The sequence below is a fragment of the Protomyctophum parallelum genome (genome assembly GCF_964188405.1).
Source record: "Protomyctophum parallelum genome assembly, chromosome: 20".
Classification (NCBI taxonomy): domain Eukaryota; kingdom Metazoa; phylum Chordata; class Actinopteri; order Myctophiformes; family Myctophidae; genus Protomyctophum; species Protomyctophum parallelum.
The window spans coordinates 14285541-14298284 of NC_139718.1; the positions used below are offsets into that span (position 1 = coordinate 14285541).

General features: G+C 45.2%; 2 protein-coding genes across 2 annotated transcripts in view; both read right to left on the bottom strand.

The window, feature by feature from the left end:
* Positions 1-12744, bottom strand: part of LOC310878263 (signal-induced proliferation-associated 1-like protein 1) — a 303780-nt gene that overhangs the window by 176401 nt on the left and 114635 nt on the right. The gene's annotated exons all lie outside the window — the stretch shown is intronic.
* LOC310878383 (regulator of G-protein signaling 6-like) overlaps positions 1-12744 on the bottom strand; it is a 103076-nt gene that overhangs the window by 86727 nt on the left and 3605 nt on the right. Inside the window, exon 2 of the mRNA XM_083792699.1 lies at positions 5190-5345. Coding sequence (XP_083648825.1) covers positions 5190-5324 — 135 coding nt within the window. The 5' untranslated portion in view covers positions 5325-5345. The remainder of the gene's footprint in view (positions 1-5189; positions 5346-12744) is intronic.

Below are 12744 nucleotides of genomic sequence, written 5' to 3' on the forward strand. Positions count from 1 at the left end.
CACACGGACACACAGACATGATCTGCAGGGTCTCATAGTTAGTGCTCAGTGCATTCGCAATGGTCTTGTTTCCATTCGGGTCCCATGCATTAATTCACAACACAACAATAACAATAATCAAGATCGAAATACGAATAAATCAATCAGAGGGGGGTATATTAGCAGAGCTAAAAGCTCCCAGCATAGCACAAAGTGACTGAACTACATTTCTACATCTGCTATTTTTTAAGTGGTGCAACCACTTCCTTAAGTGACTATGTGTGTGTGTGGGTGTGTGGGTGCCTGCCTGCCTGGCTGGCTGGCTGGATATGAGCATGAAAACAGCATGGTTGTTTTTCACCACCTGTGCGCAACCTAACACACACACAAACACACATGCACATATTAACTGTATATATGATGATTTCGGGTGTGCCAGTACAGTACAGTACAGTACAGTACAGTACAGTACAGTACAGTACAGTACAGTACAGTACAGTACAGTACAGTACAGTACAGTACAGTACAGGCCGGGTACAGTAGAGGGACATGGTAACTGTCATTTCTCAACCATTTCGGACGCGGGGCGGCTCGCTGGAACCGGGCCAGCACCCTGGGTGCGTTCCTGTGGGTCTGGAACCCCCCCCCCCCCGGGAATAAAGTGAGTTTAACGTTGTTTAACAGTTTACATTTAATACAATCAGATAAGACTTTTCTGTTTGGATGTATGGGGCCAGAAAGTAGTTTTTTGCCACTAAGTAGGCGTTCCTGCATACCCCCACCACTTACTTCACACAGGTGTGATTTTTTAAATATTTTGTAAGCATCCCAAAATTCTCCGGAGTCCTTGATGTGAAAAAGTGAGAATCACTGAATGACACAATATCCCGTTCAAAGCAGAAGGGTGGAAAGTAACATCCTGTCACTCTCACAGATCCACCATCTGTTTGCAGTCACTGGCTATAAACATTTATGACATTATGAACATTCCCCTCCGGCAGCATCCTTTGCACAAGTGATAACTACCCTTCTATAAATGCATTGGCCCTGGGCGATACGCAGAAGCATTATATAATAGAGGGCCTTGTTGTAACAATCGTTGAATACGTCCGGTGTTATGTTGCAACGAGTCTGAAAACAGGGCATTGTTTCTGGAGCATGCTTGCCTGTCAGTCTGATGACAAGAGCACAACAACCGAGACCATGCTGAAAATAATTTAGTTGACACATTGTGGACATAATTCTAACCTTTTGTGTTTTTTTTCGTAAATTAACGCCCTACTTTATCATGCTACAGTGTCACGTTTTTTTAAGCATGCACTTTTGAATACTTGAGTATATTTTGTAAGCAAGTAGGTTCTGCAGTACTTTAACGTAATTACACATTACACAGGTATTATATCTCCTCTGTTGGGTGGAAGGCTTTCTTTCCCGAGAAGATGAATAGGTACCAGGAGAAATGCTCTAATTTTAGTTACCAATTCCCCCCTTTCTATCCGAATTCCCTTCACACTCCTGTGTAGTCCAAATTGATATGTTCCTGCATGAAGTCCCGCTCAACGCTCCCTGCTGACAGGTGCCCATAGGGGTACGTGCAGTGACTATATTATCACCCACCCCGCCCGGCTTCCCTCCCCCGAAAACGGGCCAATTGTGTTCGCGTAAAGGCTCGACAATAAAAGCCGGATGCAGTGCAGTGGATTCGAACCCCCAAGCTCCGTGGTGGTGGGCACTATAGGCAGGCACTTTACCACTGGGCCACCCGAGCGCCTGGCAACAAGTCTTGGCCGAGCAGCGGAGATTTCCTGTCAAAGCCCTGCGGATTCCTGCCAGACACAAGCAGAGACTCCAAAATCCCCTCTACAATGTGCGTTGCCAACTGCAGGAAGTGTGACACGTTCTTCCTGGTATCGAGCCGCGTGACGAGCACCACGAGTTGCGATAAAACGGCATATTGCTCCCGTGTATTGCCGAGTGTGTATTATGGAAGTGACAATAAAACAAGAATGACTCAGTCATAACTGCCAGGTGCAGCAAGCTCTGCAGTTACAGTTATCTCATAACATTAGCTTCTGTTGCCACTCGCGGTCCACTTCTCACTTGCGTTCTCATATTATTTTGGAAAACGCTTACACAACAGCAGCCCTATGGGTTTTATGGGTAAGTCTCCCATTGGCTTAAAGGCAGCCTAGGGCAGCAAATCATGAAAAAGTGCCTACTAAGGTCGTCTTTACGGTCGCTAGTAGAGAAGTAGCAAATGTAGTCCAGTCGCTGTTAAAGCACCTTCCAAAAATTCAGATTCTGAAGCCTGAGAATAGCATTCAAAACCCAATAGAACAAGCTGCGTCCATTGAGTTCAATGGAAAAGTGGTGCCATGTTGTATTCGCTTACTTATAGACCGATTCCGTAGCGGGTCTCATGGTCGCAGCTTAAGTATTTCCTGTAGGTGGACTCGACATAGCTGCGGGGTTTAAATCCTCACCAGGCGCACCTCTTCTACTACAGTGAACGGCAGAGTGACTGATGTTTAGTCTGCCTCAAACGTTACTCTTTTACCTCCTTTTTACAAACACTAACATTACAAATATGCCCAGAACATCGTGATGAACCTGTGTAGTTTATGGCTGCTCCAACAGTAGTGGCAACATAAAAAAGAAAAAGAAAACGGAATGTCAAAATATCCACCGCGGTGGCTGAGACCAGAGCCATTGAGTAATGGTTGAGACGAAGCAGTGAAAGGTCCTGAAAGATACATAACGTCAGTCTTACCCAATACCCAATCTTTCTGTTTTATGAACACAAGGCTGCTGTATTTTATACCTCATACTAAGCATTTAAAGTTTTTTGCCACTAAGTAGGCGTTCCTGCATAACTTCCGAGTTTGATGATGATACCCTCTATACCAATTAACTATTGCTTTGTTTTAAAAAAATATAAGGTTTTATTCAAGTCATTTTCATTAGTCTTAAAAATGCACATTTTGGAGTTAGCTGGTTTCTGTACGACAGCAGAGATTATGGTCAGTATCAGAGCTAATATAAATGCATTACCCCAGATTCTTGTAGATGGGCTATTTTTGGTACATGTATGTAGCTAAGTGTAGGGCCTATAGTCATTCTAAAGTGTAGGGTCTATAGTCATTCTCAGAGCTAATATGAATTCCCTCTAGTTTCTCTGTATAGTTACCAAGGCCTACATATTATAATAGAATCTGACACTTTATCTCTCACCGGGGACTGAAAACATTCACTCCAACCACAGAAATGCATTAAAATGTAGCTGTCGCCCTGCGATTTCCACGGCGACGCTCCATTTCACAGCAAAATGGACAGTACAGCATTGAAGCCACAGACAGGCAACAATCAGCACAGGTATGTAACAGCAGAGGGGGGGGAGGGGGGTTGTACTGATCAAAAAATACTTTTCTCTGTGGTCGAAGCGACACTGGAGGAAGTAGGAAGATCCCCAGTGTAGAAATATGAAAAGTCCCGTGTTCAAAATTGCACTTGAGTAAAAGTACAGAAGTATAAGCATCAAAATAAGAAGTACCAACAGTAAATGTACTCATGAAGAATGTACCTTTTCAGAATTTGTTAAAATCTTTAAAAGTATAAAGTTTTAATACTGGACTCAAGTAAAAAAAAAAAAACAGACATACTATCATAGAGCCCTGAGGGACTCCACTCAACCATATGGGGCTCAAATGGTTAAGCACAGAACTCGAGTAAACAACATACTTAGTTACTTTCCACCACTGCTTATTGGACATTCCCAAACCTTTCATCCTCACCGCACACACACGCGCACACACACACACACACACACACACACACACACACACACACACACACACACACACACACACACACACAGAGAGCCCTAATTAGGCACCAATAGCCGCCCACCCTCTCCAATCAAAGGACCACTGTTGAGAGTGAAGTGCCATGTGGGGGGCGATGTAATTGCCCTTGACAGTGAAGGACCTCTCTCACTCTCTCTCACGCTCTCTCTCTCTCTCTCTCTCTCTCTCTCTCTCTCTCTCTCTCTCTCTCTCTCTCTCTCTCTCTCTCTCTCACGCTCTCTCTCTCTCTCTGGACAGGATTGATGAGAGCTTATTGAAACTTTAGACGGCTCAAGAGTCAAGACCACTGACTAGAGCTGGGGGGGGGGGGGGGGGGGGGGGCAGAGAGGAGGAGGGAGAGACAGAGAGAAACAGAGAGAGAGAGAGAGGGAGAGAGAGAGAGAGAGAGAGAGAGAGAGAGAGAGAGAGAGAGAGAGAGAACTTTGACCTTTAAAAGCACCTTTATTAAAACTCTGCAGTACATAAAATATGTCACTTCAAAATTGCAGTTAGCTCATAAGTGTGGAAGAAGGGACATCCGCACACTGCCACTTGCTAGTTCAGAGCAATTTTATTGAGCAACGTTTCGGTCAATTAAGCCTGAGGAAGGTCGCAAGACCGAAACGTTGCTCAATAAAATTGCTCTGAACTAGCAAGTGGCAGTGTGCGGATGTCTCTTCTTCCACATTGTATACTCTTTGTCATCATCGCACCTGCTCCAAATTGCCTGCCGGGTGTGCGGAAGTCTTCTCTCTATAGTTAGCTCATAAGAAAAGACTAAATATAAATAACACCTCTTTTCTTTAGGCACAATTCCCTGTCCCGTACCACACATAGCACGTCTCTCTGAGCCCAGAAAAGGCTAAAAGCCTCCACTAGTTTGTGGTCGGCAAACTCCACCCTAAGACGTGCTGCCACCAGTCCTTCCAGCAAATGTACTGGGTCTGTGTTCCCAGTTCCCTCTGTTTTGTTCTTCCGAGTCAGCCATATTGACATTTTTGCTGTGCCAGAAATAAAATTAATCATGCTGTGAGTGTGAGAGAGTGTGAGTGTGAGTGTGAGAGAGAGAGAGAGAGAGAGAGAGAGAGAGAGAGAGAGAGAGAGAGAGACAGAGAGAGAGAGACTCTCTGTCTCTCTCTGATAGTATTTCTCTCTGACAGAGAGAGAGAGAGAGTGGCATTCTACAAAAGCTACCAGAACAGAGGTTCCCAGACAACTGGATTTGACAGTGAATCCCTGGGAACTGTGAGACGAATCTACTGGTCATTATCTGCCAGTAACCGTGTGTGTGTGTGTGTGCGTGTGCGTGCGTGTATGCGTCTGTGCGCGCGTGCGTGCTTGGGTGCAGTGGGGAGGGGCTTCACTTACCTTTCTGTAGACGATCATATTGGGCGAGTCCTCCTCTGGGTCGGTGATAGTGATGGTGGTGGTGGGGGCTGGGGTGGTGGGGGAGGTGGCAGTACCCATCACCACAGTCCCCTGGTCCTTGGAGCCCTCCGCCATGTTTCTTTTTGCTCAGTATGACTGCAGAGAAACCGACATCACAAAAAACCCAGTCAGTCAGTTAACACACCCAAACAACACTAAACCCAGTCAGTCAGTTAACACACCCAAACAACATGAATCCATTCATCATCAGACTGGTGGTGGAGGCAAATATTATTTAGTCATTATTTGATAAGAATCCAATGCCGTTCTGACTTTGCCTGCTTTTTCTTCCCTCTCTCGTTCCCCTTCTCTCGGTTCCAAGCCGTTAAGCTACACTTTCGTACTTTCACTTCCCGAAAACAGCAGACCTGCAAGCTCACGACGTGCAGCGAATGCCGCCCGTCGTGAGCTTGTAGGTCTGCTGTTTGACACACCGTCGCGTGCATACATTTTGCCGTTATTTGTGTGACATTCCTGCAGCCCCTTCCAAAAAAAAAAACATTGGGATCTGACTAAGAAGGGATTGGCCTGCATGGCTGTATGTCTGTGGACAGATAAGGGAGACTGAGCTCCCAGGCAGTCAGATGTGCCAGAGCTAGGTGAATATCAAGTAGGTTGTTGCACACAGACAGAGCACACAGTCAAATCCTCAGTAGTGGAGGAAGCTAAACTATACATTTACTTATGTACCTATACATGAAGGCTATACAGTACATACAGTATACTCATGTACCGTACATGAAGGCTACTTAACCATTTAAACTTTGTTATGGTTGAGTGAGAGCTCCATGCTAGTACGTGTTAAGTGCGCTTTGGCTGAAAATGGCCGATCGACAAGCTCAGAAACATGTCGCTATACCGACGTTGAGCTTGTCCATCTGTTATTTTTCAGCCAAAGCTGAACACAATATGGATACTGGGGTTTAACTGCTTAATGGACAGCTCCAAACTAAATAACATACGGGCTCATTTGCCCAGTATGCAGCTTTTATGCTATTTGTTGAGGTCAAAAGAGTTCTTTTTTCTTTCTTGAATGTGTTATCAGTTGTCATTACAAACATGCCATTGTTGTTCCACACAGGTACTTTTTTACTCAAGGCTTGCCGATCAGCTCTTTTCGGCGAAAGCTTTCTCCACAATAACAGGGTTTAAGTTAACCTGACTTTGCCAGATGGGGGCGGTATTGGATAACCATGTTCCCCAACACAGCAACCATCTGGAATCTCTCAGGGAGTTCAGCTAACACCGAACCACTCCGCGGTCTAACCAATCAGCGTGAGCTAAGGGCGGGATATGTGCGAAACCGGATTTGAAGCTATATAGACACGTCAATATGATTGGTTGTGTTTGCACGCCCACATGGTGATAGACAGACGGTCCCATCCAATCATCTACCAAGTATCTTGAAAAAAAGGAACAGCCCCGTCATCGAATTTGCTTCCGAGATCCCAGATCCCAATAAGCTGTGAAACAAATTTGTGTAGCAAGCTTCTTGGATCTGGCAGCGTCAGGTTAGGTTTAAGTGGCGATGTAAAAAAAATAAAAAATAAATCTAATACAATCTTCATCCACCACAGTGACTCCACAACAAACACAATATCAGCTCAGAGCTTAAGGCGACGTGCCAGGCCTGGCTAGGCCAAACAAGTGGTCAAGCCTATGAAAACAAGCCCAAAAGAAGCGACTATAAGCCACATGAGCACGCGTGCATGCACACACACACACGTGTGTCTAGGTGAGACATGACCTTTGACCCAAAAAAATAAATCATAAAAGTTACATAGTGCTCCTATAACACAACACACACACACACACACACACACACAGTGGTGGAAGAAGTACTCCACCGAAGACTGTGGGCCCCATTTACGTCACCGCTAAATCCCTTATCCCTAAACTTCTTTGCCTATTTGAAAAACATTTTTCAATAGTTCAACTAGCCAATCTACATTGACATGTTGTGAGCTTGTAGACTGGCCATTTTAACTATTCAAAAAATGTTTTGCAAAATAGTAGAAAAGGGCAAAGAAGTGTAGGGATAAAGGGTTTAGCGGTGACGAGAATGGAGCCCTGTGTGTGCATAGGGGTAGCTCTAAGAGACAGAGTGTGCATAGGGGTAGCTCTAAGAGACTGTGTGCATAGGGGTAGTTCTAAGAGACTGTGTGTGCATAGGGGTAGCTCTAAGAGACTGTGTGGGTAGCTCTAAGAGACTGTGTGTGCATAGGGGTAGCTCTAAGAGACTGTGTGCATAGGGGAAGCTCTAAGAGACTGTGTGCATAGGGGTAGTTCTAAGAGACTGTGTGCATAGGGGTAGCTCTAAGAGACTGTGTGCATAGGGGTAGCTCTAAGAGACTGTGTGTGCATAGGGGTAGCTCTAAGAGACTGTGTGTGCATAGGGGTAGCTCTAAGAGACTGTGTGTGCATAGGGGTAGCTCTAAGAGACTGTGTGCATAGGGGTAGCGGCAGTAGATTAGCCTGCTACTGATAGTCAATATGGTGATGATGAGTCAGCACTCTTTTGGCAGCAGTGATGGCTGGCGCACACACACACACACACACACACACACACACACACACACACACACACACACACACACACACACACACACACACACACACACACACACACACACACACACACACACACACACACACACACACACACACACACACACACACACACACACACACACACACACACACACACACACACACACACACACACACACACACACACACACACACACAGAGAGAGAGTGGTGGAAGAAGTACTCCACCGATTTTTGGGTCAATACCACAATGTAGAAATTACTCTGTATACTCAGTAGTAAAAAGCTGTGAATTCTAATATAGTCCTACCTAAAGTAGCAAAGGTATAGGTAGTCATTATGCATAACGTCCAATTTCAGAATCATAAATATCCTGTTGGACGATTCATTATTGACTATTACTTATTGATCAATAACCACTTAAGTCCCGTTTTACTCTTCAGCAATTCGAAAATCGACGATCTACATACCATGCCATGAGCTTGTAGATCGCCTATTTTAAAAAACATTAGTTTTCTATTGATTAGTAATCTACATCTGCAAAGTAACTAGTAGCTAAAGCTGTCAACTAATTGCAGTGGAGTAAAACGTACAACCTCTGAGACGTAGTGGAGTAGATGTATGACAGTATCAAGAAATGGACATACTTAGTACTTACTTAGAAGTACAAGTACCTCAAAATTGTATTTAATGTAGTACTTGAGTAAATGTACTTGGTTACTTAACACCACTGATTGCATGAGGACCCACTGGGCTGGTATATTGACTTTTTAAAAGTGTGTAAGACACCACATGGGTGTGCATGTGCACGATGCACGTGTTTGTGTGTGTGTGTGTGTGTGTGTGTGCAGGTATGGGTTGCAAATGCATGTGTGCAGTGGGTAGGGTCTGCAACTATTGGTTGTTTACTTCGCAATTATCCTATCGAATACTAATGAATGAAATGCAAATATCAGGCTCGTGATATTGTAGATGTGCCATTATCAAATTTTGAAAATGTTTGTTTACCTTTTGCCAATAATGACATGCATACAATCATTAATAATCAATAGTTTTATTAGACATATTGATTATTGATTTTAATCAATTAAATTTAGTTTTTTCGATCATGTATAGTCGTAAATACGTACACAGTTAGCAGTTGCACATTGCGTGTGCGTGTGTGTGTGCGTGTGCGTGTGAGTGTGTGCGTCTACGGTTGTGTGTCTAATGTAATCTAGGAGGAAGCGCTGGGTGTCCATTAGGCCCAGTGATGAGATGGGTCACCCCTGCATCGCATGGCATCACATCGCTCTGCTACGCGTCGACCGGACGTAAGCCTTTCAGAGATTACTCCCTATCCTACCTCCACCACACAATCTATCACTCACTCTCTCTCTCTCTCTCTTTCAGCTCTGAGAGCATACGGACGTAACCAAATGGACCCGAAAGGGTCCATTTGGTTACATCTGTATGGTCTCAGAGCTCACAGTTGTCGCTGATGATTTCACCGAGTATCTCTCCAGGAGAATTAATTCTGCTTAACTAAGGATTTCCATAGCCTACGTTCACAGCCAGGTGATAAAAGCTGCACCCTCCCAACCCCCCCTCATTGCCCTTTGCAGTTTGATTGAGTGCCCCTGTGTATTAAATGGGTTAAACCATTTGTTAGCTCTCTAATCGCGCAGAGAGCGGGCGGCAGAAAGGGATTACACACGTTTGACACATTCATAAATTATTTTTTGAGCACGCACGCACTCACGCACGCACTCACACACACAAAAGACAGCTTTTGCGGGGAGAATAAATCTGCCAGGAACAGGCTGAAATGAGGTTATAACACAGCGTCTGGGTTGCTCACCTGTTACTGTAATAACAAGTGTTGATGGAGAGAGAGAGAGCGATCTCTATCTACGTGGCTGGGGCTTTAGAGGGGAGAGAGGAGAGTGGACTGTAGGGTGAGAGAAGGCATTCCTTCCTCCACACAGGGCAGGTGCACAGCAGCGACCCGCATTAACCCGTGTAATTTTAGATTATTATTATAGCAACTGAAGTTTTTGCAGAAAACTCTTGTGATTTAGAACAGTGGTTCTGAAAAATAGCAGATCTACAAGCTCACAGCGCGCCACTTCGTGCCACGCTGCAAGCTTGTACATCTACAAACCACATAACTCCATTTTTGAGGATTTTTTTTTTTTCTTTTTGCATAAATCAGTGCTACCTTTTACTTACTGTGTGTTGTTTTTCGAAAATATTGAACCAATAGAAAGTAGTAAAAAACGCTTTTGACAAAACCTCTTAACTCCATTGGACCCTCCAACTGTCTGCTAAAGCAACTAACTCTCCCCCTCATGCACCACCGAGTTAGGTGGTTTCTCCCCGGCAGCAGAGATATATCCTGAAAGTGTTGAAAAATGTAGAATTTTTTTAACATCTCTTCTGGTGGGGTCCCTTGCACAGAACATTTTGAGACGGGGGTCCGCGGGCCAAATACATATAGTTTTGGGGGTCCTTGGCACGAAGAAGTTTGAGAACTACTACTTCAGAAGCCTCGGGTCATAACGGGTTAACCCCGGCATCCCTATTTTGGGCATGTCATTACAGGAGAAGAGGATCAGAAATAGCCCATAGGGCTGTATGCCTCATCATTCATTCTCCACTGTACGCCGCTGTCAGGCGGCGGAAATAGCCAGTGGTGGACAGTAACAAAGGACATTAAACTTGAGAACTTTACTGAAAGCTGCACTATGTAACTTTCATCTTCTCCCCCGCATTTGAACCCTATAGTTTCCTACGCAAGTCATTGAGCTAATAGAGCCTGCCGGCTTGCTCAGGGGATAAATAAAATGTTGACCTCCAGGTCAGAATTCGTGTCAGATCCTGTGTCTAGGTGAGACATGACCTATTGACACGATCTAAATGTCTCAATAGAAGAGCAGAGAGACAAAATACAACCACCCCAATTGTATAAGTTATATTGTAATAAAATACAATGCAAAACCTTCAGTTTATGGCCCTCAGCCCGTCACGCCTCGTGACACATTACGCCACTATATATGGCAGCAGGTGCATAGCATGGATTAAAGTATTGGCAAATTAGCATCGTGTGGGTGAAGGGAGGTGGGGGTTAGCGCAACTCCGGCCGATAGGCGAGAACGGCTTTGCAGACTTGCTAATGGGGTACCATCTAAAACACGGCTTTGCAGACTTGCTAGTGGGGTACCATATAAACAAAGGCGGACTGCCGATCCCGACGGCCTTTTCCGACTGTCATTTCCTGTCAGTCTACGTTCAACCTATCAATAAAGCCCCCCAAAAATGATATTATATATCTTTAAAACAAAGGAGGCTTAATTGCTGCTGATTCCCTGCAGAAAACTGCATGCACAGGGGATGAAGGCTAGCTTTGTAGTTTTTCTTGTTTTTCCGCTGCCGTTTTTCAGAAGTTGGGCCAGCTTTAAATAGACTGGGCCACGGCACGGGTGGCCCAATGGAGAATACGCCTCTGTATGGCCGTCAGTCCGTCACGCCTCGTGCATACATGTACACTGCAAAGTGCAAACCCTGTACACTCAAGACACTGCCCCCGCTGCCACCCTTAGCTCTCCATATATAATATGGAGCTGACCTGTTCTGACATTCCATATGTTGATCTGACCTCATCAAACCCTGTACACTCAAGACACGCTTCATATATGGCCAGTACAGAACTCATTCCATATGTTGATCTGACTCCCCATGCCAAAAGCACCATCACTATAGCCAAGTACTGGCGTTGAGTACTTTGTGCACCACTGTACCACATCAGCATCACACCATGTTTAACCACACATTAACCGTGGTGTCACTATTTCGGTTACATTACAGGTACAAATTCTCAAAAATAGCCATAATAATTTATAAATGTTTTTACTTTTTATGTAAATTATCGCCCTACTTGATCACATTACAGCGTCTGAGCGTCACACGAAAGCGTCAAAAGTAGCAGATCATGCAAACAGTTTTTATATTTTGACACTTAGACGCTTCAGCATAGTACATGTACTGTACTATGTACATTTTGTCAGTCCAATAAAGCTCCTTTCAATTGTGTGTGTGTGTGTGTGTGTGTGGGGGGGGGGCTCTGGCCTTGCACAATAAGCTGCATGTGGCCTGCACGTGCCAATGCCAACCCCGGGCCACAGACAGACAGCAGACATACATGTACTATACGTACATGTAGAAGAAAGGGTGGCCTTTGTCCTCCCCCCCCACACACACAATGTGCACAACTGTTAAACGAACACACAAATCCATTACACCGCACAGAGCGGTGGCCGGCGACGTGCATGAGTGAACAAGTAATCATCACACTGTTTGTTATCAGGGCCAGGGAGAGAGGAGAGTGTTATCAGAGCCAGGGAGAGAGGAGAGTGTTATCAGGGCCAGGGAGAGAGGAGAGTGTTATCAGGGCCAGGGAGAGAGGAGAGTATTATCAGAGAGGAGAGTGTTATCAGGGCCACGGAGAGAGGAGAGTGTCATCAGGGCCATGGAGAGAGGAGAGTGTCACCAGGGCCATGGAGAGAGGAGAGTATTATCAGAGAGGAGAGTGTTATCAGGGCCAGGGAGAGAGGAGAGTGTTATCAGGGCCATGGAGAGAGGAGAGTTTGTTATCAGGGCCAGGGAGAGAGGAGAGTGTTATCAGGGCCATGGAGAGAGGAGAGTGTTAGAGAGGAGAGTGTTATCAGGGCCATGGAGAGAGGAGAGTATTATCAGAGAGGAGAGTGTTATCAGGGCCAGGGAGAGAGGAGAGTGTTATCAGGGCCATGGAGAGAGGAGAGTGTTATCAGGGCCATGGAGAGAGGAGAGTATTATCAGAGAGGAGAGTGTTATCAGGGCCAGGGAGAGAGGAGAGTGTTATCAGGGCCAGGGAGAGAGGAGAGTGTTATCAGGGCCATGGAGAGAGGAGAGTGTTATCAGGGCCATGG